The sequence below is a fragment of the Diceros bicornis genome, chromosome 13 (genome assembly GCF_020826845.1).
Source record: "Diceros bicornis minor isolate mBicDic1 chromosome 13, mDicBic1.mat.cur, whole genome shotgun sequence".
NCBI classification, from domain to species: domain Eukaryota; kingdom Metazoa; phylum Chordata; class Mammalia; order Perissodactyla; family Rhinocerotidae; genus Diceros; species Diceros bicornis.
In genome coordinates, this window is record NC_080752.1 from 49261007 (window position 1) to 49283753 (window position 22747).

The following is a 22747-nucleotide window of genomic DNA, read 5'->3' on the forward strand; positions in this document are numbered from 1 at the left end:
AGGCCAGGAGAGGTGAAGGGGCATGCCCCAGCTCACCCAGTTCTCTTGCCCCCAAGTCCAAGGCTCTTTCTTCTACCCATTTTCCTGATACGTGACACTCTGGGGCATTCCGCAACACCTTGCTCCCTACTTCTTGTCTCTGACTTTGCAGACAGCACCAACGGAAACATTACGTGGCAACACAGGTCTGATGCCCACACTCCCCCTGCCAGCTTGGTTCTTATGCAAGGCAGTCCTTTCTGTAAAATACTCCTAAGAAGCCCCCACCCACCAGGCCTGTGAGGGTCCTTGTTATCACTCTCCCAGCCAAGACTTCTCTCTCCCTCGGATCCCCGCATCACCAGGATCACCAGGATACACGCAACTATTACAGGAAATGGAGGCTTTTCCTCCAATAAAATTAAAGCAGTTAATATTTATTGAGCACCTACTGGTTGCCATGGACTCTGCTAAGAAGTGATGGAGGAGGAGAACAAAAAGGCTGGGAGGAATGCAGGGACAGGGCTGGGGGGCTTGAGGAGTTTGGTTTAAAAGAAAAATCAGGGGCCGGCCCGGTGGCGTGGTGGTTAGGTGCGCGTGCTCCGCTTTGGCGGCCCAGGGTTCACAGGTTCGGATCCCAGGCACGGACCGACGTACCGCTTGTCAAGCCATGCTGTGGCAGCGTCCCATATAAAGTAGAGAAAGATGGGCACGGATGTTAGCCCAGGGCCAGTCTTCCTCAGCTAAAAGAGGAGGACTGGCATCGGATGTTAGCTCAGGGCTGATCTTCCTCACAAAAAAAAAAAATAAAAAAAAGAGGGGCCGGCCCCGTGGCATAGCGGTTAAGTGCACGCGCTCTGCTGCTGGTGGCCCAGGTTCGGATCCTGGGCGTGCACCAACACGCTGCTTGTCAGGCCATGCTGTGGTGGTGTCCCACATAAAGTGGACAAAGATGGGCACGGATGTTAGCTCAGGGCCAGTCTTCTTCAGGAAAAAGAGAAGGAATGGCATGGATGTTAGCTCAGGGCTGATCTTCCTCAAAAAAAAAAAAAAAAAGAAAAAGAAAAATCACCTTGAAGGTTGCTTCCAGAAGTCATAAATGGAGAGTGCCAGGCAATACATACATTACATTTACATATGTTACACCTTAACCTCACAACAACCCAGCAAAAATAGGTATTCTTACCCTCGTTTTACAGATGAAGATACTGAGGTTAAGAGGGGCTAAGTGACCTGCCCAAGGTCATTCAGCTGGTTGTTGAGGCAGTATTCATAACCCAAGTCTCTCAGACTCTAGAATCCACTTTATTTTTACTCTGCCACAGTGGCTCACCACCCTACAACTGCCTAGAGACCCACACCAAAGCAGAAAAGGACAAGCGAGGCAAGGCAGGAGCTTTCTCGTGTCTACCACCTGGCTCCCAAGCGACTCCGGGGAGCTACTCCCGCAGTGTTCCACTCAGCCAACAGCCCCACCAGCCCAGGCCTCTGGGAAGCTGACAAGAGTCAAAGGGCTCCCTGGCAGGCTTGTCCTGGCCGCTGCCCAGCTGACTTGTGCTAACACAGCAAAAGGCACAGGAAAGGCTCAAGAGAGAGTGGAAAAGCACCAGACAGTGGGCCGCTGAGGGCAGAGACGTGATCCCTGCCCTCTTCAACAGGATAACCCTGCTCTCAAGCCACCATCACCACTAAGCTGGGAGGAGACGCGAGGCGAGGACAAGCCAAAAGCCGCAAGCACATCTACTTGCTGTGTGTTTCAGTGAGTCGTGACTGTGGGGCCAGTCCAGAAGAGGGCCACATGCCTCCAAGGTGCATTAGGGAGCATGGAGGAAAACCAGTCCAGGCCCGGGTTCATCCCAGCAACCCTGGCCTGCCTTTGCCCACATCCACAGAAACCTTGCTACTTAACATCACCTGAGCCTGAGCAGAGGCAAGAAAGCGTGCAGTCTCGCAGCTCCATGGCGGCAGCAGATCTCAGCCAGCTCATGGGAAAGAAAGATCCAGCTGAGAATATTAATAGACTTGCTGGAGGCAGAAATGCAGTGAGGGCAAGCCCTAGGAAATAAAATTATTTAAAAGGGGGCACAAAGTGAGACTAGAAGAAGGGAGCAACTTGGATTTCCAAAGATAGGGATTCCTCAGCCACGCACTGGGAGGAGGTACACCAGTAGTGACAGGGTTATTCCAAAATATCTGAAAATCCAAAAATGTCTCAGTCTGTGGGAAAACATTTTTGGTGGTGTTTCTGTAGGTTTTTTTGTCCTCTAATGTTTCGCTTAGGCTGATATTAAACTACGTACGTACAGGATGCCCAGAAGTGTTTCGATGGAAACCAATCGTGGGATCTAATATTTGCCACAAGTTGTTAGATTGCTAAAAAAAAACACAATGCATACCGCTCGGATTTCATTAGAAGGAGTGGGACGCTTTGAGAGGTCACCACTGGGTCAAATTAATCCCATGGGTATGTTAGCATGCTTAGAACTTTTTTAAAAAGTGAATTGTCAACATTTAAAAATTAGAAGTGTACACACACATACAAAAATCTGAATTTCTAGTATCTTTTAGAAAAAAACTGAAAAAATCTGGTATCATTGGGCAAGCAGCACAAACTGGAAGATGCATAGCCACTGCCCCCTGTAGGCAGGCCTGTGCTTTCTAGTTCCTGGTCTGGCTGGCTCACTTCAGCCACCTGACTGACCCCTGTAGGCATCCCGGGTTGCTGCTCCTACTTCAGCCCAGTGAAGGGATCCCAGGCATGGTCATGCTCAGGACGGCCACTGGGCGGCACCACTGGTCTGTCAGTGAGGCCTGCCCAGCAGTCAGAGCCAGTAACCAAGCTGGGCCTAGCATATCCTTTCAGCACCAGAAATCTCCTCCTTACTTCAGTAGCAGACACTCCTTCCCCACGCTCCCCATCAGACTCATTTCCTGAGAAGCAACAGCAGCTCATTTCAACATTCCCACCAGGCCTCAGCGACTGCGGGGAAGTCACCGACTCAACCTCCTCCCTCTTCCCTCTGGCCACCACCTTCCACGTCTCCCAGCTCCTCCCACTCCACAGCTAGCACCTCTACCTGTTCAGGAATTCCACCCTCACCCACCTGTTAACACCATCAGGCTTCAGATCCCAAAGTAAGCAACAGGGCAAACATTTTAAAGGTAGTTCATTCTTTATCAAACGCTCATTACTTGCCTTTGCTCACTCAGGTTAAACGTCAGTCTACTTAACGCGACAGGTTCTTAAGCCTCTTCCTGCATCTGTTCTCACTCCCCTTCCAGCCTCACCAGCGCCACCTGAGGTGGCAACATGCAGTATAAACTTCCACAGCCCTTTAGGAAAGACATTTGGTATTATGCATTGAGACCCTTGAAACTGCTCATCCCATTTCATACAAAATGCCATTTACTGTTCCTACCATTTAGTTCAAAATGCAGGAAAAGCCTTATATAAGACCGTCCTTGCAGTATTTATACTAGTGAACAATCAGAAACAACCCAAATGTCTGGCAATAGGAAAATTATTAAAAACTACACTATATTCCCACTTGACGGCAATTAGGCAGCTATTACAAATAACTTGGAGGTCCGGCCAGGCGGTGTAGTGGTTAAGTTCGAGTGCTTCACTTCTGGCAGCCCGGGGTTCGCAGGTTTGGATCCCGGGCGTGGACCTATGCACTGTTTATCAAGCCATGCTGTGGCAGGCGTCCCACATATAAAGTAGAGGAAGATGGGCATGGATTTTAGCGCAGGGCCAATCTTCCTCAGCAAAAAGAGGAGGATTGGCAACAGATGTTAGCTCAGGGCTAATCTTCCTCACACACAAAAAATAATAATAATAATCTGGATTATGAAGACCATGTGATAAGATGGAAAAATGATTATATATGAAACACTATGTGAAAAAAGAATATAATATTAAATGTACAGTAATGATAACAATCTAAAAACACTACGCCAAGAATTAGTGAAAGATAACAAAATGTTAACTTTTTAGTTGTACTAGAGCCCTGGGATCGTGGGAGACCTTTTTTAAATCCCTATCAAATGTTCTTTAACCTACATATATTACTGTTAGAGGGAAACGTGTGTGTGTGTGAAACTGGATATTTTGACAGCAACTATTAAAGCCCCTGGTCTACTCTAATTTAGACTTTGAGAGGTGCTATAAGCCTCTTGTGATCATGATAAAAAGGCTCTTGGGAATCTGTGCCTCCAGGATTCAATGCAACCACATGAGCAAAGCAAAGCTTCCAGGCCCCGGAGTCCTTAGTTAAAGGCCAATGTTATCCTACCCCAAATGTCTGCACTTGCGTAACTCCTCAAGAGATCCCAAACACCATCTGGAAGATAGGATTAGATCAATATGGTTCTCATATGCCACTTTAATCAAGTTTTGCACTATACAGTGACGGGGGGCGGGGGTGAAAGATGGTGACTGTTTTCAAGCAAATTCACCTACCCCAAGCTGAACAGCCTGGGCTTCCAAAAACAGAAAAACGCGTTCCTTCCCCAGGGAATCCTCTTCCTGAGCTGATGAGACAGGATTTCAGGAAGAACGAGCACAAAGGACAGGACAAACTAGCGAAGGGAGCCAGGTCAATGTTTGAATTCTTCCCAGTGCAAACTGGCAAGAGACATGCAGGTATCTCTCGTAAAGGCAACACCACAGTGCCAGGCAACACTCCCACTTGAGGCCAAACTGCCTCCCCACGGAGACTGAGAGCCAATGTTCATTTCCGAACACTCCTCCCAGCAGTGCACCCATCAGCGCAGAAGCCTGAGCAGTTGTGGCCACCCTCCAGCAGATGCAGCCTTCAGCCAGAAGCCTGAAGGGCGTTCCTCTTCCCTGGCCCCTCAGCTGCCAGTGTGTCTGCCTAACCACAGAAGAGCAGCCAGTACGTGTGTGGCTGGGTGGTGCGGTAGGGGCCAGAATAAGCAACAAAGCACATCAGACGTGAGTTCTGGGGCTGGATTGACATGGTGGCAGGACTAGTCACGGCTCACGGAAGGACCCACAGGGCCCTGCGTCCTCCATTAATTCTTCTCCGGGCGGTTTCTGTTCAGGACAGCTTTAGGGGCAAATTCTAGCTTGTCCTTAAGGCTCACCACCTGGGTGTGGTCCTTGCCCAGCAGCTCATCCAGCTTGCGGTCCTCCCGGCGCTCTGAGATGCTCTTCTCCTCCTCCACAGGCTGGGGATCCTTTCCCCTGATGAACCATTCCAGGTGGTAGCCCACAGCCCCGACCACAAAGGCCACAGGAAATGTGACATAAGGAGCATAGGTACGCACTACGGTCCAAAGCACAGGCCACATGACATCTGCAGAAGAGCACAGGCAGCATCAGAGAGAAACCAGCACCCCCTTCCCACCAAACATGGACAACCCACCAGGGCTCTCCACTTACCAGGCAGCCTGGCACAATTTACCGAGCAGCCACCCCATGCAGAGTAATACAAGAGGGCACCTGGCTTTATGCAACAGTTGGGCTCCTGAAACAATCTAGGAAATTTTGAAAGATTCAATTGGCAGCGAAGGGGGGAAGAATCTCTTTTATGTACTATACTCTTTGACAATTATGTAAATTAGGCAACCATATATGGCAGTATTCCCCACGAGGGGACCTCTGAGCCTTACCCAATAAAGCTTCAAGCCAGTTGGTGACCCCAGGCCCTCCTTCCACAGTTTGCCAACATTTCAAGAACGGGAAAGAGCCTTTCTCTGCTCTACACTATTTCTCCATGAGCACAGCCAGCCACCCTCTCCCCACCAGGCATGATCCCACTGTGAGTCACCTGGCTCCAGGATGAGAAGTAGTTCCTTTGCCTCACATAAAGAATAAGGAGCATAGTTAAGCAGCCAAAACCCTAATCCATTACCCAACCATTCTGGATTTTAGATAAATAAATAATGGTTTTTTCCTACTCTAAACTTGATTTTTATAACAATGACACAAATCTATACTTTACAAATCTTCTGGCCAAACCCCTTTCAAAATACACTCTCTTCAACCAAACCCATATCCTCACGTTTGCATAGTAAGCCCCTAAAAATGTCACCAACCCATTATCCATACTCTGGACACACGAGGACTTGAAAATTTTCTATAAAAAAACCACTGTACAAGCCATGGCATAAAAAAAAGAAGTGAAATGGCTCCAGGGCCTCTTGAAACAAAGTAAGACAACACCAAAGTAATGTAAAAACACACAAACTGGGTCATTCTAATGGCCACTTAGTCTCAAATGATTATTACTATGATTAACGATTATCAAAGATTATTCACAATGATCATCTAATGATAGCCACCATTTATCGAGTACTTATGATGTGGCAGACTTGGGGCTAAGCACTTTATATATACTATCTCCTTTAATCCTCATATACACACTGTGAGGTAGATGGCATTAGCAGAGGACTAAGTAACTTGCCCAAAACTCTCTTTGTGCCCCCGTAGGTATTTCTCCAACTTGGCTATGTCCGGTCTAAAGTGAACAATGACTCTCTCCCTCTCTCTCTTTGGTTCCAATCCTCTTTGGAGGAATCCCCGCATTTTGTGGACCCAAGACTATAATGGAGCATCATCAGGGGAAAAATTGCAGCAGCTCCAAGATTCCCTTCCTGGTCCTTTGTCTGTCTTAACCCCAGGTACTACGCTGGACAAGTCACACACTCGTCATCAACTGATCTTCACAACAACTCTAGCCTAGATTTTTATCTAAGGCCACAAAGGAATTATCAGCCCAGCTCTTTGTCTAAGGCCACAAAGGCTCAGGGACATTGTGTTAACTGGAACAAGATGACTAGAAGTGACAGAGCCACTGATTTTGAACCCAGGCTTTTCCAACATCAATGCCTGTGCTCGTTCTAGTGGAAAGAACCCACTGCAGGTAGGTGTATGGTTTCTGTCCAAATCCTGGACTTGGGGAGAGCTTCCTGCAATTTTTTTCCCATCAACTTGTTATTTCACTACCTAGAAGAGCTTCCCTTTTTGCAAACTCTAAAAATACATTCAGAGATTTGTGAAATTATAAGATTTAGAAGTTGTTAAAAAGCACCCTCAAAGAATGTCAAACCTAATACTTCTCCATTTCTTTCCTACTTTTTAGGCAAGTTCTCTCTTTTTAAGCAAACACTTTTCCTAAACAGTAACTCTCCATTCAGATTTCCAACTTGTCTTAACACATTATCAAGCATGAGTCCACAACTAATATTATCTCTCATATGCAGCACAAGATCTCTCTCTGTCGTCCTACTCACATTCTAATCATTCCCAAATAAGTCAATTCATTCATTTATTCAACACTTACAACCACTGTCTCTGTGTCAGACATTGTGCTGGCCTATCCCACTAGTCTGCATTTCTCAAAACACTTTAAGCTCCAAGAGGGCAAAGACCATGTTTGTTCCGCCCCAGTGGCCTATCCATCCCCCTCTCCTCCTGGCATAAAATGCTCAAAAAAAGTTTGTTGAATGAAAGAATCAATGACAGCTCAAGCAACCACTAGTGTAAAACCACAGCAGTCATCCACCCACCCGCCCTCAAAAGGCCGCAGGAACACAGCAAGTGCCTTTGCTGATTACAAGAAGCTGCATACTCTAACAAGTCACCCCCAGGGCATCAAAAAGAAAGAGGCAAACGTGTCCAGCAAGTACCGTGAGGCATATTTCCAGCCTGGCATGGAGGGAGCCTGAGCGTCCGGTAAAGGTCAACTGAGTTGCCGGGAAACCTGCCCTTGTGCCGGGGTCCCGGAGGCCCAATGAGACCCGAAGCCGCAGCCCGAGATTTGATAATGGCTAACAGGGCAGAGGAGATCAGAGAGGGTGAAAGAATTAACCTGACAGTCACTCCAGCCCGGTCCGGGGATGGGAGCGCAAGGGAGGGCAGGGCCCACGGTATCTACCCTTCTCCCTCCCTGGGCTCCCGGTCTCCTGCCCCTATCCCACTACGCTCAGGGCCTCGTCTGCGTCCGTCCTCACTCACGTGCCAGGGGCCGAGAAGCCCTGGCTGCAGAGGGGCTCCAAGCTCCGGGAAGAGAGGGAGCCGTGTGACCAGGGCCCGAGCGGGTACTCGCGATGACCCCTCCCCTTACTCAGAGGTCAAGGCCGGGAGCCGTCACCATGGCACAGTACGGCTCCGGCAGCCGCCAGGGGGAGGGAACTGCCCCCAGGACCGCGTGCTCACCTGCAGCCCGCACTGCTCGGTCCGGCCCCCGCCCTCCAGCCGCTGCCGGTAGCACCGAGGTCGCCACTCCCAGCGGCCCGTGGGGCCTCGCCCCGGGACCCCGCCCACCGGCCGCCGGCTCTCTCGGAGCGCAGGGATTGGCTGAGCTCCAGCCAAAGGCCCGGAGGAAGCTAGGCGCCGCAGCCGAGCCCGCAGCGCGGAGACGGATACAGCGCCACCTCGTGGTCGGGAGGTTTCCCAGTGACGGCACCATTTGCTTTTTCTCGTGGAGAAAGTGAAAGGTCATCTATTCATTTAGTCAACTGATGTTTATTAGGCGTCTTCTAAGACCTAGGTCTGGGCACACAAAAGCAAAAGACATGATCCCTGACCTCAAGAAGCTCTCTTTAGCAGAATATAGTCTAGTGCTTAAGAACTCTTCGGATCTGGGCTAGCGTTCCAGCTGTGTGACCTTGGGAACATTATTAATCTGTCGAGCTTCCTTTCCCTCTTATGTGTAAAGGTAATAACACTTATTTCACAGGATGTTGTGCGGGTTAGATGAGATAATGTATGTAAAGTGCTGTACCAGGCACACAGAAAGCAGGGAAATAAATGGTACAATTGTTAGTCTACAGATAATAGAAATTTAGTACAACCTAAGTCTTACCTAGTGGTTAAGATTTGCCTCTCTCACTGCCTCAGCGGAGTTCCTTTCCAGTCAGGGAACCACTCCTCGCCCCCCACGCCTTCCAGCTCCCCCCCACCCTGTCTTTTCGTTGTCATACTGTGGCGGCTGCACGTTGCTGTGATGCTGAAAGCTATGCCACCAGGATTTCAAATACTAGCAGTGTCACCCCTGGTGAACAGGTTTCCGTGGAGCTTCCAGACTAAATCAGACTAGAAAGAAGGACCTGGCCACCCACCTTGGAAAAAATTGGCCATGAAAATCCTACGAATAGCAGCAGAGCATTGTCTGATAGAGTGCCTGGAAGGTGAGAGGATGGCGCAAAAAGACCGGGCAGAGTTCTGCTCTGCTGTACACAGAGTCGCTAGGAGTCAGAATCGTCTCAAGGGCACTAACAACAAAAGTCTTACCTGACCCCTCAGGGACAAGTATCCACTCCCTCCTTTGTGTCCCTGCTGCACCCTGTACAGGTGTCTGTTTTATCACAGAAACAAACCCCAAAGCCCAGGCTCTGCAGTGCCCCACCCAGCCCTGCCTTTCCACCTTCATCCCACTAGTCTCAGCCAAGCATGTCTATTTATCTTTAACAATACATGCTAAACCCCTCGTATTCCCCCATGCAGACCAAACTGTTTCACGCCTCTGTGCCTTTATTTATGCTGTTTCATCTACCTAGAGTGCCCTTCCTGCCTTTCTTTAGCCAAGGTCACTCTGGCTCATTTTTCAAGCTGAAGGGACACCTCCGTAGGAAGCCTCCTAGACTGCATTATCGGGTTAGATGCTCTTCGTCTTTGACCTCAAAGAGCTCAATGCTAAGCTCAGGCGGCAGAGATGGAGAGAAAGGAACAGTAAAAGAAATATGTGGGAAACCGATATAGCAGAACTTGTTCACTTATTGAATAGGTAGAGAGGAGAAGGGAAAAGAATTGCCTAGAATAACTAGCATTCAGTTAGCCAGTTAACATGTGATAGGCATCAGGGATGCAAAAATGACTGAGATCATCCCTGCCCTCAGGAGTTCTCTGACTGACGGGGAAGCAGACAGGTCTACAAAATGTCAGTAGAATATGAGAAATGTGTTGACAGAAGTATGCACAAGTGGCCCAGAGGAGGAGCCCCAGGAAGAATCAGGGAAGGCTCCCCAGAGGAAGCTGCCCTTGAGCTGAGTCTCGAGTGATGGCTAGCAGTTCCGACAGGCAGAACTGAGTGGGGCGAGAGCACAGACTTAGGAGTCAGACAGATGTGGGTTCAAATCCCTGCTCTGTTGCCTGCTAATCTCAGAAAAGCTATTTACACTATTTGTTTTTTAAAAAAGGCAATAGTAGTACCCACCTCCTAGGGTTGTTCTAAGTACTAAATCACCTAATGTGTATAAGGTGCTTGGCACAGCACTTGGCATCTCCTAAGTGCTCAGAAACGGTCACCAGTATGTTCAGTATACTCCAGATTTACTCCTCCTTCTGTAATGTCCTGCGTCCATTTACAGCATTACTTATTCACTTGTGTCACCTGAGTGACATCTTCAAGGCCTCTTCATCTTTGCATTATTTCCGAGATCCAGCTTATAGCATCTATGCCTCCTGAATGTCTCTCAAATTCATCATCATCATCTCTGACCTGGACCACCTTGGCAACTGCCTCAATGGTCTCCCTGCCTTCCATTGCCCCTCCAGTCCATTTCCATTCTGTTCGCCAAAGGGTCTTTCAAAAACTTAAATAAAACCGTGAACTCTCCAGCTTAACCCCCTCCTCATGGGTCACGTTTGGCCACATCTCCTCTATGCCCTCCACCTCCTGTCCTAGGCTGTCAACTCTCTCCAGTCTTTGCTCTTCCCATCATTTCCCACATACACACCCTTCCATGCCTTTGCCCGAGCTGGTCCTTTTGCCCGAAATGAATGTCTTCCCTTCTCTTTCTTGATTGCAAAACTCTAATTCATCCTGCAAGACCCAGTTCATAAGGCCCCTCTGGCAGAAAGCTTTCCCAGACTCCCTGGCTGCTAAAGCCTCCTTCCCCTGGTCTCTGTAGCCCCTCTGGGAGAGCAGGCCTCCCTGTGTACTGTATCTTTCTGTTTGTGTGCCTGGCTATGCCAGACTGGGAGCGACTCAAGCACAGGGATGGGCTCCAATCCTTCACTTACCTATGGAGCCCAGCACAGCTACCCAGCCACAACACCCAAAGGAGACTCCCTCCAACATCAGCCCACATGGGGAGATTTTAGACAGCACGTCTGTAGCAGGATGCCCACACAGTTGCAGATGCTGCCCTGGTCCTCCGTGCCCACTCCCATATACCTTATGGTTTCCCCTGGGAAACCTGGCCCAGTTTCTGGGAAAAGGCATAGACCCATAAAAAACTGTATAATGTAGAGGACTCAGCCACTTCCCAGCTTTGTGATTTAGGGTAAGTTGTTTAACCTCTCCAAGCCTCGGTTTTCTCATCTGTAAAATGGTAGTGATAACCATACCTGTTTCATCCGATTGCTCTGAGTATCGTCTAGTTCAAACCTCACCCATGTCCCAATTTCAGAGATGAGAAAACTGAATCTCAGAGAAGTAAACTGACCCAGCCAGAGCCTCACTTGGCAAGTCTAGGGGAAATAGACAAATGAGCATTTCCAGTCGAAACTTCTGGACAGTCATCCAATCTAAGTGTTCTCACACCTGGCTGCCCATCAGAATCACCTGGCGCACTTGTTAAAAACACATTTGAGGGCAGAGTCTAGTCACTAAGTCCTGGACAGGGCCCAGGAATCTGTTTGGGATAAGCTCCAAGCTGCTTCCTTCGTGGGAATTGGGATCAGATGGGAATCCTCTCCACCTTCCAGTGGTCTCGTGAGTGTGTGTGTACGACTGCTTGCTTTTCAGGCGGTCTCCCACACCAACCTGTAAAATATCTATTCATGCCACTCTCCTGCTCAAAATCCTTCCGCGGCTCTCCACGGCCCTCAGGACCCAGGCCCACCCTCCTCAAATTGACCCAAAAGACTGGCATGATCAAGCCCTGCACTCTCAATGCCTCTTTCCCCTCTAGGCCTTTGCACAGCTGTTCCCTGATCTTTGATCATTCTTCCCTGCCTCAGCCCTCCTTCGGTAGCTAATACCCAGCCATCTTTCCAGAGCTCCCCCTTACATTGTAACTGCTTGTTTACTTGTCTGTTGTTCCCATAAGACCGTTAGAGCCATTGAAGTAGAAACTACACTTGTTCAGGGCTATCTCCCAGGGGCTGGACAGTGCCAACAGCAGCTCTTGATAAATGTTTGCTGAATGAATGAATCAAAAGAAATCGGCTAGTCCAGTGTGGCCCAGAAGCAGCTAACTCCTTGGAAGGCTTTGCCTCCTGCCTCAGGGGAACACATCAACCCCAAGGACTGGAAAGGTTCCTTTCTGAGTGGGGGCTGCCATCAAACTCTTTCCAGGCTCAGAAGGCTGTAGAGCTGAAAACTCAGCGTTTACTGGTTTAGCATTAGACAGACCCACGCCCACCTCTCTTAGCCCTGCCTGTGACTTTGGACAAACGACCTAACCTCTCCTGAGTTTCCGCTTTCTCATCTGCCATAAGGATGAGCTACACTCATGTAAAGCACTCGCCCCCTGCCGGATCCACAGTAAGCATCCCATAAATATTAGCCATCACTACTAGGTTTGGGTTGCCATTTAGCTTCCCAGGAAAGTCCTGTTCTCCCCTCCCTGTGCCCCTACAAAGTGCCCACCCATAGGAGGCATCAGAAAATGTGACAGCACTTAATAGAAGAGTTTTTCTACTGATCAGGAATGACTGGAGCAGAGGGAACACTGGGCCCTTAGGGGAAAGGAAACCAGTATTTGTCCATATCTAAGAATAACAGCACCCCCTGTTTATTGAGCACATGCTGTGTGCCAGGCACTGGGCCCCGGGCTTCCGTCTCTGGGGGAACTCTGGGAGGCAGAGAGAGAAATGGACTGAACTAGAAGTGGAGAGGTCGAAGCCCTCCTCTCTTCACCCCATCTGGATCCCTCCAGCACTGCTCAGGTCCTTCTCTGGCCACCAGGGGGCCGAATCCCCTTTTCCCTGGCTGGCCCAGGCAACACCCGCTCTCCTGAAACCTCCATCCAAGAGCGTGGGCTACCGGCCCCTCCTCCCTCCATCCACTGTCCCTCACGCACGGGGCAGAGGTGGCTTCTTCTCGAGAGAGCAGCTGGCTCGAGTGCAGTTCTGCGTTTTATTTTTCCTGGGATACTCAAGGGGATGTGGGAACAGCCACAGGTGTGGTGAGGGGAAGCCCCCATCTCCCCTCCCCAGCAGCGGGGAAAGGGGAGAGGCCCAGGCGCCCTGGTCCTGGGTTGGTCCAGCCACTGTGGTCCCTGGGCCCGGTGGGCTGAGGGCTGAGGGTGGAGCCCCTGGGAGGGTGGGGCGGGCTCCTAGGCGGGGTTCGGGATTCTTCATAAAAAGCCACGAAGCTTGATTCCCCACGAAGCCCAGCCCCGCGGGGTGGGGGGGGGGGACGCAGAGCCCAGATGGGGGACCCGGCCCGGCCTGGCCCGTGGGGGGAAGTAATGGTGGAGATGGTGCCCATGGGGAGGAAGTGGGGGCGAAGCGTCGGACCAGTGGGTAGGGGTGTCCAGGTGGGGGCGCAGGGCGCAGAGGCACGGCCCCCAGCCCAGCCCGGGCGCCTTCGCGTGGGATCAGGAAGGTAAAAAACCCACGAGAGTGTGACGGGCAGGAGGGGCCGGGGCGTGCGGTGCCGGCGGGGCGGGCGCACGGGGCGGCCCGCGATCACAGTGACCTCGACGCTGGGTGTACAGTACGGGTAGAAAACCGCGGGCCCGGGCTGGGCGGGCCGGGCGGGTCACAGCCTGGTCTGGGCCTCGGGGATGTAGATCTCGATGCTGTCCGCGCTCTCGGTGGCCGAGCTGTGGCGGAAGGAGGCGGCGCGCTTGGCCGCCAGGAGCCGCTTGCGCGCTTCCTGCCGCTGCCGGTCCACCGAGTCCAGGGAGCGCTCCTTCACCGGCACGCCCCGGCCCCGCGAGGGCTTCTTTGGTATCGGCGGAGGGACCTTCTTCTCCTCCTGCCGGGAGAGGGGGCGGCGGCTTAGTTCCGAAGCGGGGTCCCACCCCGACTCCCCAGTTCACCCCCCACGGCCCGGAGGGATCAATACCGTGCGGCTCTGCCACGTGGCAGCGGTGAGGATCCGCCGCGTTGCCGGCACCTGAAGCCCCACGTGTACTTGTTCTGACAAGGTCAAACCCACACCTTTCATTAAAAAAACCTGATTGATTCGAGCGCCCCCTGGTGGAGCCGTTCTCGTCAACTCCCTGCCGGGAAGTGGATATTTTCACTCCAGGTCAGGAGGAGGGCAGCTCCCGCGACCCGGCAAGGCAATGGGGGTTCACACAGCAGGCCCCAACACAGACAAGGTCTAGTGAGATGAGGGCTGAGGGGACCTTCAAGGTCCCCTCTGGGCCTAGGTCCGAGCTGAGGGCAGTCTGCCCTTCTGGAAGCTCTGTTCCTCTCCCTCAAACTGCAGCTGGTCCAAGGTGGCTGCAGCCACCTCAGCGTTCTGGCAGCTCAGGCAGTGATGAAGCCAAGCAGACGGCAGTGACCAAGAGTGTGTTTCCCACGGTCTGACCTCTTGGCTTGAAGGGACCTCCCCCCACCTTAGGTTCCAGGAGTTTCCAGCTGTTGGCCTTGAGTTGCTGTAGCTCCAGGAACTTGAGGGTCACATCCTCGATTGAGAGCTGCAGGAGGTCCCAGAAACCCGCCAGGTCCTGGAAGGTGGGCACAGGGAACGCAGTGGGGTCCTGCAGCAGAGACAGACAGAGGAGAAGCAGCCAGTCAGGGAGGTCTGTGCTCCAGCCAGGACCAGAGAAAGCCCCACCCACCCTCACTGTCAGGAATCTCAACCTGGGAGAGTGGGGTAGGGACTGGGAGACAGGGAGACAAGAAAGAGCCCAGGCCTCTCCCTCTTGGGCACAAACACCTGGTCTCACCTCTAGGCATGCACACACTCTGGGCCACCTACCAGGTACACACACCTGGTAGGCTCTACACCCAGGGGCACTCACCATGCTTTGCTGACACAGCCGGAAGAACTGCTGAACCTTCTGGGACAGGAGAAGTTGTGTGCTTCCCACGGCACTGCGGATCTTCTCCAGGACTGGAGAGCAGAAGGAGATTCAGGGAAAGGAATGACACCTCTCCTTCCCCCGCCTCCAGGAAGTCTGCCCTGAATGACTCTGACCCCTCCATTATCTGGCACTGTCTATCCATCTGTCTCCTCCAGCCCCCTCCCCATTCCACCCTCAAGTTCCTAAGAAGCAGTTCCTATCCTACTTCACCAAAAAGATGGGATCCTCAGCCACTGATATGTTTCTTCCTTCACACAACCTACATTTCTTGAGTGCTTATCTGCCTGTGTCCTTCTTCCCTCCCACATCACAGAACAGATGGAAACCAGCCCCAGCCTAGCCCTATAGCCTTAGCCAGGCACTACCTTAACGAGCACCCACTGGCTGAACTTTGTCATGCATCAGTATATGACTCCCTGGCTCATTAAGAATTACTGAATAATTTCATGTGCGTGACTCTTGTCTTCCCAGTCACTATGCCATCTACTTTGGGATTCCAGGTAAGACTGTGTCTCCCCTCAGACTAAACTTGCAGGGAAGGGCCATGTCCTCCCTCAGCCCAGGCCCATGTCTTCCTGGCTGAATGCCCTTCACCCATGCCTCAGGCACACTCTGACACTGTGCACTGCCTCCTCCTCTGCCTTGAAGTCCAGGTCCCATTGCCTGGATCAGAGCCGGATCCCCACACCAGCCCAGGTCGGAACAGAATCCCCTTGGCCCCCATGGACTTGGTGACTTGGACTGGCAGCCATCTCCTAGAAGGCCCCACCCTTTTGCCTGGTCACTTTGCCTGGTCCTAGCCCTGGCCTCTGAAGCTGCTCCCTGCTTCCCTCCCGGCATGTGCTGCTGTCGATGGGGACCCACCAAGGTCCGGAGCTAAAAAACCAAATAGTGAGAAAGGGACACTCACACGCAACCGAAGTGCCCTCCTATTACGCTGCCGGCCCGCTCACCCCCAGCCAGGATTCCTCAGCGCACCCGAGGCCGGAGCCCCCCACTCACTCTCCTCGGGCAGCTCATAGTCCTCCGCCTCGCGCTCCATCTGCTGGCACCAGTGCTCCAGCTTCTCCACCTCCGCCCTCAGCATCTTGATGAACCATTCGCCGTCCCGTGGGCAGGGGGACGTGCGGCCTGAGTCGGGGAGGCTACGAGAGCCGCGCTCCACCCAGGAGTCACGGCGGCCGGACGCGGGGCCAGGGGTGGGGGCGGGAGCGGGGCCGGGCGACCCATCGGTGGCCGGCGGCTCGTACGGCAGTGGGTAGCCCTCGCGGTAGGCCCACTGGCCCTGCGTGTGGACCGTGCGGAAGACTGAGTAGGTGGGAGCCCGGGGCCCGGGCTGGGGCTCAGAGGCATGCCTCTGGAAAGAGCGTCCGAACTGCAGGGCCTTGTCTTCTGTGGCCACTGTGGCCAGGCCGGCCAGGCCCTCCAGCTCCAGGTCTGCCTGCACGCCGGCCGTCACACTGTTGGAGCGCTTGAACCTCGCCCGCCTGGTGAGAGAGGTGGCTGTCATCTCTGCCCCTGCCCAGTCTCATCCCAGCCCTCACCGCCACCCCAGGCCAAAAGGAAAAGGAAGGAGAAAGGAAACCTGCAAAATGAAGGGCATTAATCCACGACCTTTAAATATATCAGTCCTTGCAACAGCTGGGTACATAATATACCTTGTAACACCTCTGGACAGAGGTGACATTCAAAATATTTAACTAGCTGTTTTCCATGGGCAGAACAGATGCTGGGATACGCCAGTCAGAACAGACACAGCAAAGTACTAAGGCATCGCCCTGCGGAAGCTGGATTGTGGGGCGGACCAGAGGAGCCCAGGGAGGGTCCAGGGTGGTGGCTCTTTACCAATGAATACAGAAGTATTTCAGCATCTTAACAAACGGTATGTCTTTGCTACTTTACACCAGTTATGCGTGTATGTCCTCAGCCCTACAGAGAGATGAATAAACTAAGGCCCAGAGAGGCCCATGGTCACCCAGAGAGCCAGGATTTGGACCCAGGGCTTCAGGCTGCACAGCAAAAGCCACTTCCCACCACACAGGCTGCTAGAACATCAGGAAGAATGGCCTTGGAGCCGCTGTGGGGTTGGGGTGGCTGCAGCTGGGAGGACTTCTCCTCTGGGGACCTCCACGGCTCAGTCCAGAGCCCGGCCAGACACAGTCAGCCAGCCAGTGCCAGTGGAGTTGAATTAAGTTGTTGGCAGAAATAACATAGGGCCTGGAAATTTCTTGTCTTTGAGTTAATAATATGCAAATACTATGCAAAATAGAAAGTCAACTGGCCTGGTTCTTTTTTCCCCCCCAAGTTCAGAGTGGGGGCTCTTTTCTACGGAGAAGTCAGTGGCCCCCTGAGGTACATGAGGCTAGTCAGACAATACTTAAAGAACTGGGAGTCAGGAGTTGCCGGGGTGGCAGGGGAGGTGAACAGAAGTTTGAAGTTTGGAAATTCAAAGACTATAAAAGAAAGACCCATGTGTCCTAAGCTACCTCCACCCCCATATGGTCAGAAGAGAGGAGGCCTTGGGGAGCCAGCTCTAGGGGCCCCTCCAGCTTCCCAGGAGACTCCCCCAACCCCCACAACTTCAGCTTTCCTCCTGCTGCCCAGGCCTCCTCTCCCTGCCTGCCTTGCCTGCCTGCTTCCCTCCAGCTGGCAGGCTGCCTGCTGGGAGCCTGTTGCCATAGAAACCAGGCCCAGAAGGATGCTGCAGGACCCAGGAAAGAGAGATGCACTCATGTGCAGTCTCCAACGAGCCCTGTGTCCCAACCCCCACCCAGAGAGAGAGAAAGCAAGAACGTATCTGCATCGCTTCCCGCGTGGTCTTCACCTTGGCATCTGCCCTGCCCTGCCCTGGTCAAGACTTGCGTCACCCTCTGCCTTGACTCAGACACCTCTGCCTCCACTCAGTACAGCACAGAAGAAGAGCACTGGACTAGGAGTCAGATCTGAGTGCTAATGTTGGCCTTTGTCACTATATGCCTTTGGGAAATCACTCACTCTCCATCTAGGCCATCTAATACATATGTGTGTGTCTGTGTGATATATATGATTATATATTATATATAAATACACACACATATATTATATAAAATGATAGGAATGGACCACTAATTGCCAAGGTACCTCCTCTCTCTAAAATTATACCTTGCACATTTTAAGATCTGGGGTCCCACATTCCCTCACCAACCCACCCAGGACTGGAGTAGTCTTCCTAGAGCTGAGCTCTGCCCAACTCACTCCCCTGCTCAAAACCCTTCCACAGCTCCCCACTGCCAACAAGATCAAGTCCAAGCTTCCGAGGCTAGCATTCCCGGTGCTAGCGTATTCTCTGGATGTGGTCTTCCTCTCCATCCAGCCTCATCTCCCCTGCATTCTCCTTGTTCCCCAGGGAAATTATACTGGCTCTGACTCTAAGCCTTTGCACATGCTATTCCCCTGCCTGAAATGGCATTCCTCCTCCTCGCTCCCTGTCCATTCCCTACTCAAGTCCCCTCTTCCTCTGGGAACCTCCTAACTGTCCCCAAGAACATCCTCAGTACTGTACCCCCCTCAGCAGTCTTCTTGCATTTGGAGGCAGCCCCACTACTGGGCTAAACCGTTCTGTTTCTGGTGAGAGTCTTGTGTGTCTAACTGACTTATTAGGACACACTTCGGCTCCCTTTGAATATTTTTGTGACTTTGAGCTCCGGTTAGCTTTTGGCTCCTTCAGAGCTCCAGCAGCTGCAAACCACACAGGGAAAGGGGGGGCTTGCCCCAATAAACACATTATTGAAGATCTGCCTTCCCGGCCTGCTTTCCTGTTATCCCCACATGGATCTGTCCTGTGGCATCACTGGGTTCACTGCCTTTCACCTGTCCTCTGAGGCGTCCTGAGAGGGTCATGCTCTGTCTTGATGGAAACAGGCCACACAGTCTGCAATAGAAACGTAAGTACCCCGGGCTTCATGGCTCTCAAGTGAGCTCTCTCAAGTGAGCTCTCTCTCTGTGTCTACTTCAAGGAAGCCAAAGAAGTTGAGGAGCTTATGGGATTACTGGAAGCACAATCTCCAGCAACACTCCCAGCCAGGGCCCAGAGATTTGCACAGCCCAAGCCGGAGTCGGTCATTCTTGTGCAAGTGGCATTTAAAGCCAGCAGTGTGATTACCAAGAAAAGAACAATGGAGCAAAGCTCTAAAGCCCTGGGGAACACGCACATTTCAGGGGCAGGTGGAGACAGTGTAGCCCACACAGGTGTCTAAGCCAGACAGGAAGAGGAAGAAAACCAGCAGAAAGTCACCTAAAGGAAGACAGAGGACAGAGGGTCTCAAGAAGGAATGAGCAGCCAACAGGGAAAACGCAGCCAGTTAAGGATGAAAGGTGTCCACTGATTTGGCAATATGGAAGCCACTGGCAATCAAGGCAAGAGTAGGTTTGGTGGAGTATGGGGGCAGACGCAGGTGGCAGGGGGTTGTCAGGAGGTGGGGAAAACTAGGCAAGACAACTCTTTCAAAGAGCTTGGTTGAGAAGGGAGGAAGAGAGAAGACAGTGTACCTTTAAGGGAGGGATATTTTGGTTATTTTCCAATTATATTTCAATAAAGCTGGGGAAATAAAAGGAGGGATATTTTGTTTAGGGTGGTTCTCACATGCCATATCCCAAGGGGAGAGAACCTGTGGGGTAGCCAGAATAATGGCTGCCCAAAGAGGTCAATGTCCTAATTCCTGGAACCTCTGAATATGTCACCTTCCATGGAAACAGGGACTTTACAGATATGATTACATTAAGGATCTTGAGATGAGAAGAGCCTGGATTATCCAGATGTGTCCAATTTAATCACAAGTGTCCTTATAAGTGAAAGAAGGAGGCAGGAGAGTAAGAACCAGAGGAGATGGGACGACAGGATCAAGGTTGGAGCGTGATGCAATGTGAGGACTCAACTCGCCATTGCTGGCTTTGAAGACAGAAGTGGGCTACAAGCCAAGGAAGGTGGGCAGTCTCTATAAACTAGAAAAGATGACAAAATGGATTCTTCCCAGAGCCTCCAGAAGGGATCAGTCCTGCCAACACCTTGATTTTAGCCCAGGAAACCCAGTTCAGACTTCTGGCCTCTAGAAATGTAAGATACCAAATATGTATTATTGGATGCTGCTAAATTTGTGGTAATTTATTACAGTAGCAATAGGAAATTAATACAGCCTGTAGAGAGAAATTGATTAGAGATAGAGAAAAAAGAGGCAGTCATCCAAGGACCAGATGTCAGGGGGATAAATAATAACTAACACCCTCTGAGCACCTAGTATGTGCTAGGCTAAGCACTCTACATGACTCAACATGCTCAACCCTCATAAATAGTTCTATGATAAGGGTGTGAGTATCACCCCTACTTACAGATGAGAAAACTGAGGCTCTGAGAGGTTAAGTGACTTCATAAGATCAGATAGTTATCGAATTACAGTCTGGCTGCAGAGGCCAGCTCTTAAACCATTACACTCCACTGCCTCCCTAGGATTGAGGCAGAGGGGTGGCTTTAATCAGGAAGACAGATGCTTCAACCCCTGAGGCCAGCCTGGTGGAGGGAAGAGATGCAAGTCAGTTGGGGGTTGGTCCGGAAGTGGAACGAGGTGCCACCAGATGACCTCTTCATTACAGTGAAGTGAGCGGGGAGGCCGTCTGCTGGAGATTTGGGGGTGGGGGAGGGGAGGAAGGAATGAGAATGAGCAGCTTTAGGGGAGGCAGCCTACAGAGTGGTTAAGCACATACACTCTGGAGCCAGACTGCCTGGGTCCAAAACCCAGCTCTATGGCTTGTGCCCCAGTTTCCTCATCTATCAGTGAGAATGCGAACGGCACCTGCTCATAACACTGCTGTGAGATAATATATGTAAAGAACTTAGAACAGCACCCGGCCTGCCCATTGTAAATGGAAGCTACTATCTGGAGAGGCAGGAAGCTCTCACTGAAAAGAAAGGGAGCAGGACAAATAAAATCATGGGAATGTAGCACTGAGAACCCAGCTAGGGCATTGTAGTTATTAATTATTATGATTGCTATTGATCGTTTCCATCTGTTCTCCCACAGCACTCAATAAAACCTCTTTTATACTCCGTATCACATTGTATTGTAGTTAGTTATTTGCATATCTGTCTCCCTTACTAAATAGGGCACTTCCTCACAGAGACTCTGGTTGGTTGGTTGGGAAGAAGGATGGAAGAAACCACTAATCATTCCCCAACATCCATTCTCCTTTTCTACCTTGGTAATAGAATCCCACAGTCTCAAGCTGGACACATGGCCACTCTGAACACAGATTCTTTTACCAATCTCCCTTGCAGCTAGGTAGCCATGTGGCTAAGTTCTAACTCACAGGATATGAGCATAAGAGGTATGTGCAACTTCCAGGAAATGTTCTTAAAAAGAGAGGGCATGCCCTTCTTTGTTCCTTCCTCCTCCCTGCTGACCAGAATGCCGACATGATGGCTGGACCTTAAGCAGCCATCTTGGAACATGAAATGGAAGCCAAATGCTAAGGATGAAGGAGCAGTAAGATAGAAGCACCTACCAGCCCTCACCTGACTCTCTCTGGCCTTCCTCTAAGCAAGACAGAAATAAATTTCTATCATATTTAAGTCACTGTCATTTGAGGGTTTTGTGTAATTCACAGCCAAACCCAATCCTAACTGTAACAGATGCATTTTCAGGGTAGTGAAGTCCAGGGCTTACGTCCCTATTTAGTTGTGGATTTGGCAGTATTTGCTGTGGTCTTCACCAACAGCTGAAAACACAGGTTAGAAAATGGCTTCAGTTATGAATTATCGCTAATTCATAACAATGGCTTTCACAATATTTTCTCCCCAAGCCTTCAAAGAGGTTGAGCAGGCCTCCTCCCCTCGAGTTCTTCAGAGTGACAGTGATCACATTCCTGATGATCCTGGAAGTTGTTGTCATGCTTACTTCAGGGAGACATTTCTACTGGGATTCTCTAAGGGATAACACAAAAGGCTCGGGGAAGAAACTGGCTTATCCCAAGAGACACAGTGTCCAGGCAAAGCTCAACGTCCAGGAGTAGTCAGGAGGTTTTGCCAGGAGTATTTGGCAGCAGGCTGGCGGGGCTGGGAGGGGGAGTGGGCAGGGAGGAGGAAGGACAGGGACATTTCAGCAAGGCTGAGCCATTGTACTAGCTCCCTCTCTGAGAAAGCATCTAAGAGCTTAAACATGTAATCAATCCGGGTCCCCAAGTCCACCACCCCAGCCTGGGGGCTGTGACAGTGATACCGAGGTGGGGCTGGGGTGGGAGAGTTAGGAAGAGTCGTGACGGTCAGTCAGGAACCATCCTGGAGTTGATGGCTGAGGAATGGAGGCAGTGTCCACGCCCCGGGCTTGTGGTCAGTCAGCAACTCATTGCTTTTGCAGAACTGTTCTTGGCATGTATCTTCTTGAGGATGGAAGCTTCCTTCTCAGGGTTCAAGGGGCTCTGTTCTTTCAGCATGTGCCCTTCCCAAGGTCTCAAAGTCAGAAATGACCATGATGCTAAGGAAAGGGTGGCAGGGGGGCAGCCTTCCTACACAGAGTTCTCCAGGTGGCACGGGTTAGGCGCAAGTGGTATAAGTAGGGTTGTCAGATAAAATACAGGACTTCCAGTTAAATTTGAATTTCAGATAAATAACAGGTAATTTCTGGTATAAGTATGTCTCATGCAATATTTGGGACCTACTTATACTAAATATTATTCATTGTTTATCTGATAATCAAATTGAACTAGGCATTCTGGTGTTTTTCGTTTATTTTGTTTTGTTTTTGCTAAATCTGAAATTTAAGATACGGTCTTAGTAGGA

At 51.1% G+C, this 22747-nt stretch overlaps 2 protein-coding genes across 5 annotated transcripts in view; both read right to left on the reverse strand.

The window, feature by feature from the left end:
- Window positions 1–4346: 4346 nt before the first annotated feature.
- Window positions 4347–8249, reverse strand: SMIM12 (small integral membrane protein 12). Of its 4 annotated transcripts, XM_058553617.1 has the most exons (3): window positions 8165–8242; window positions 5387–5481; window positions 4347–5300 (listed from the first exon to the last, which is right to left on the reverse strand). In XM_058553617.1, the coding sequence occupies exon 3, from the start codon at window positions 5293–5295 to the stop codon at window positions 5017–5019; it is 279 nt and encodes a 92-aa protein (XP_058409600.1). In that variant the 5' UTR covers window positions 5296–5300; window positions 5387–5481; window positions 8165–8242; the 3' UTR covers window positions 4347–5016. The 4 variants fall into 4 exon arrangements, with proteins under 4 accessions (XP_058409600.1, XP_058409598.1, XP_058409599.1 ...); XM_058553615.1 differs by lacking the exon at window positions 5387–5481 and having other exon boundaries at window positions 8165–8249; XM_058553616.1 differs by lacking the exons at window positions 5387–5481; window positions 8165–8242 and adding an exon at window positions 7818–8134.
- A 4771-nt stretch (window positions 8250–13020) lies between these two features.
- DLGAP3 (DLG associated protein 3) overlaps window positions 13021–22747 on the reverse strand; it is a 56607-nt gene continuing 46880 nt past the window's right edge. The window contains exons 9-12 of the mRNA XM_058553618.1: window positions 15943–16427; window positions 14878–14969; window positions 14470–14613; window positions 13021–13880 (exon numbers count right to left, since the gene is read on the reverse strand). Of these exons, the coding sequence (XP_058409601.1) occupies window positions 13662–13880; window positions 14470–14613; window positions 14878–14969; window positions 15943–16427 (940 nt within the window). The 3' untranslated portion in view covers window positions 13021–13661. The remainder of the gene's footprint in view (window positions 13881–14469; window positions 14614–14877; window positions 14970–15942; window positions 16428–22747) is intronic.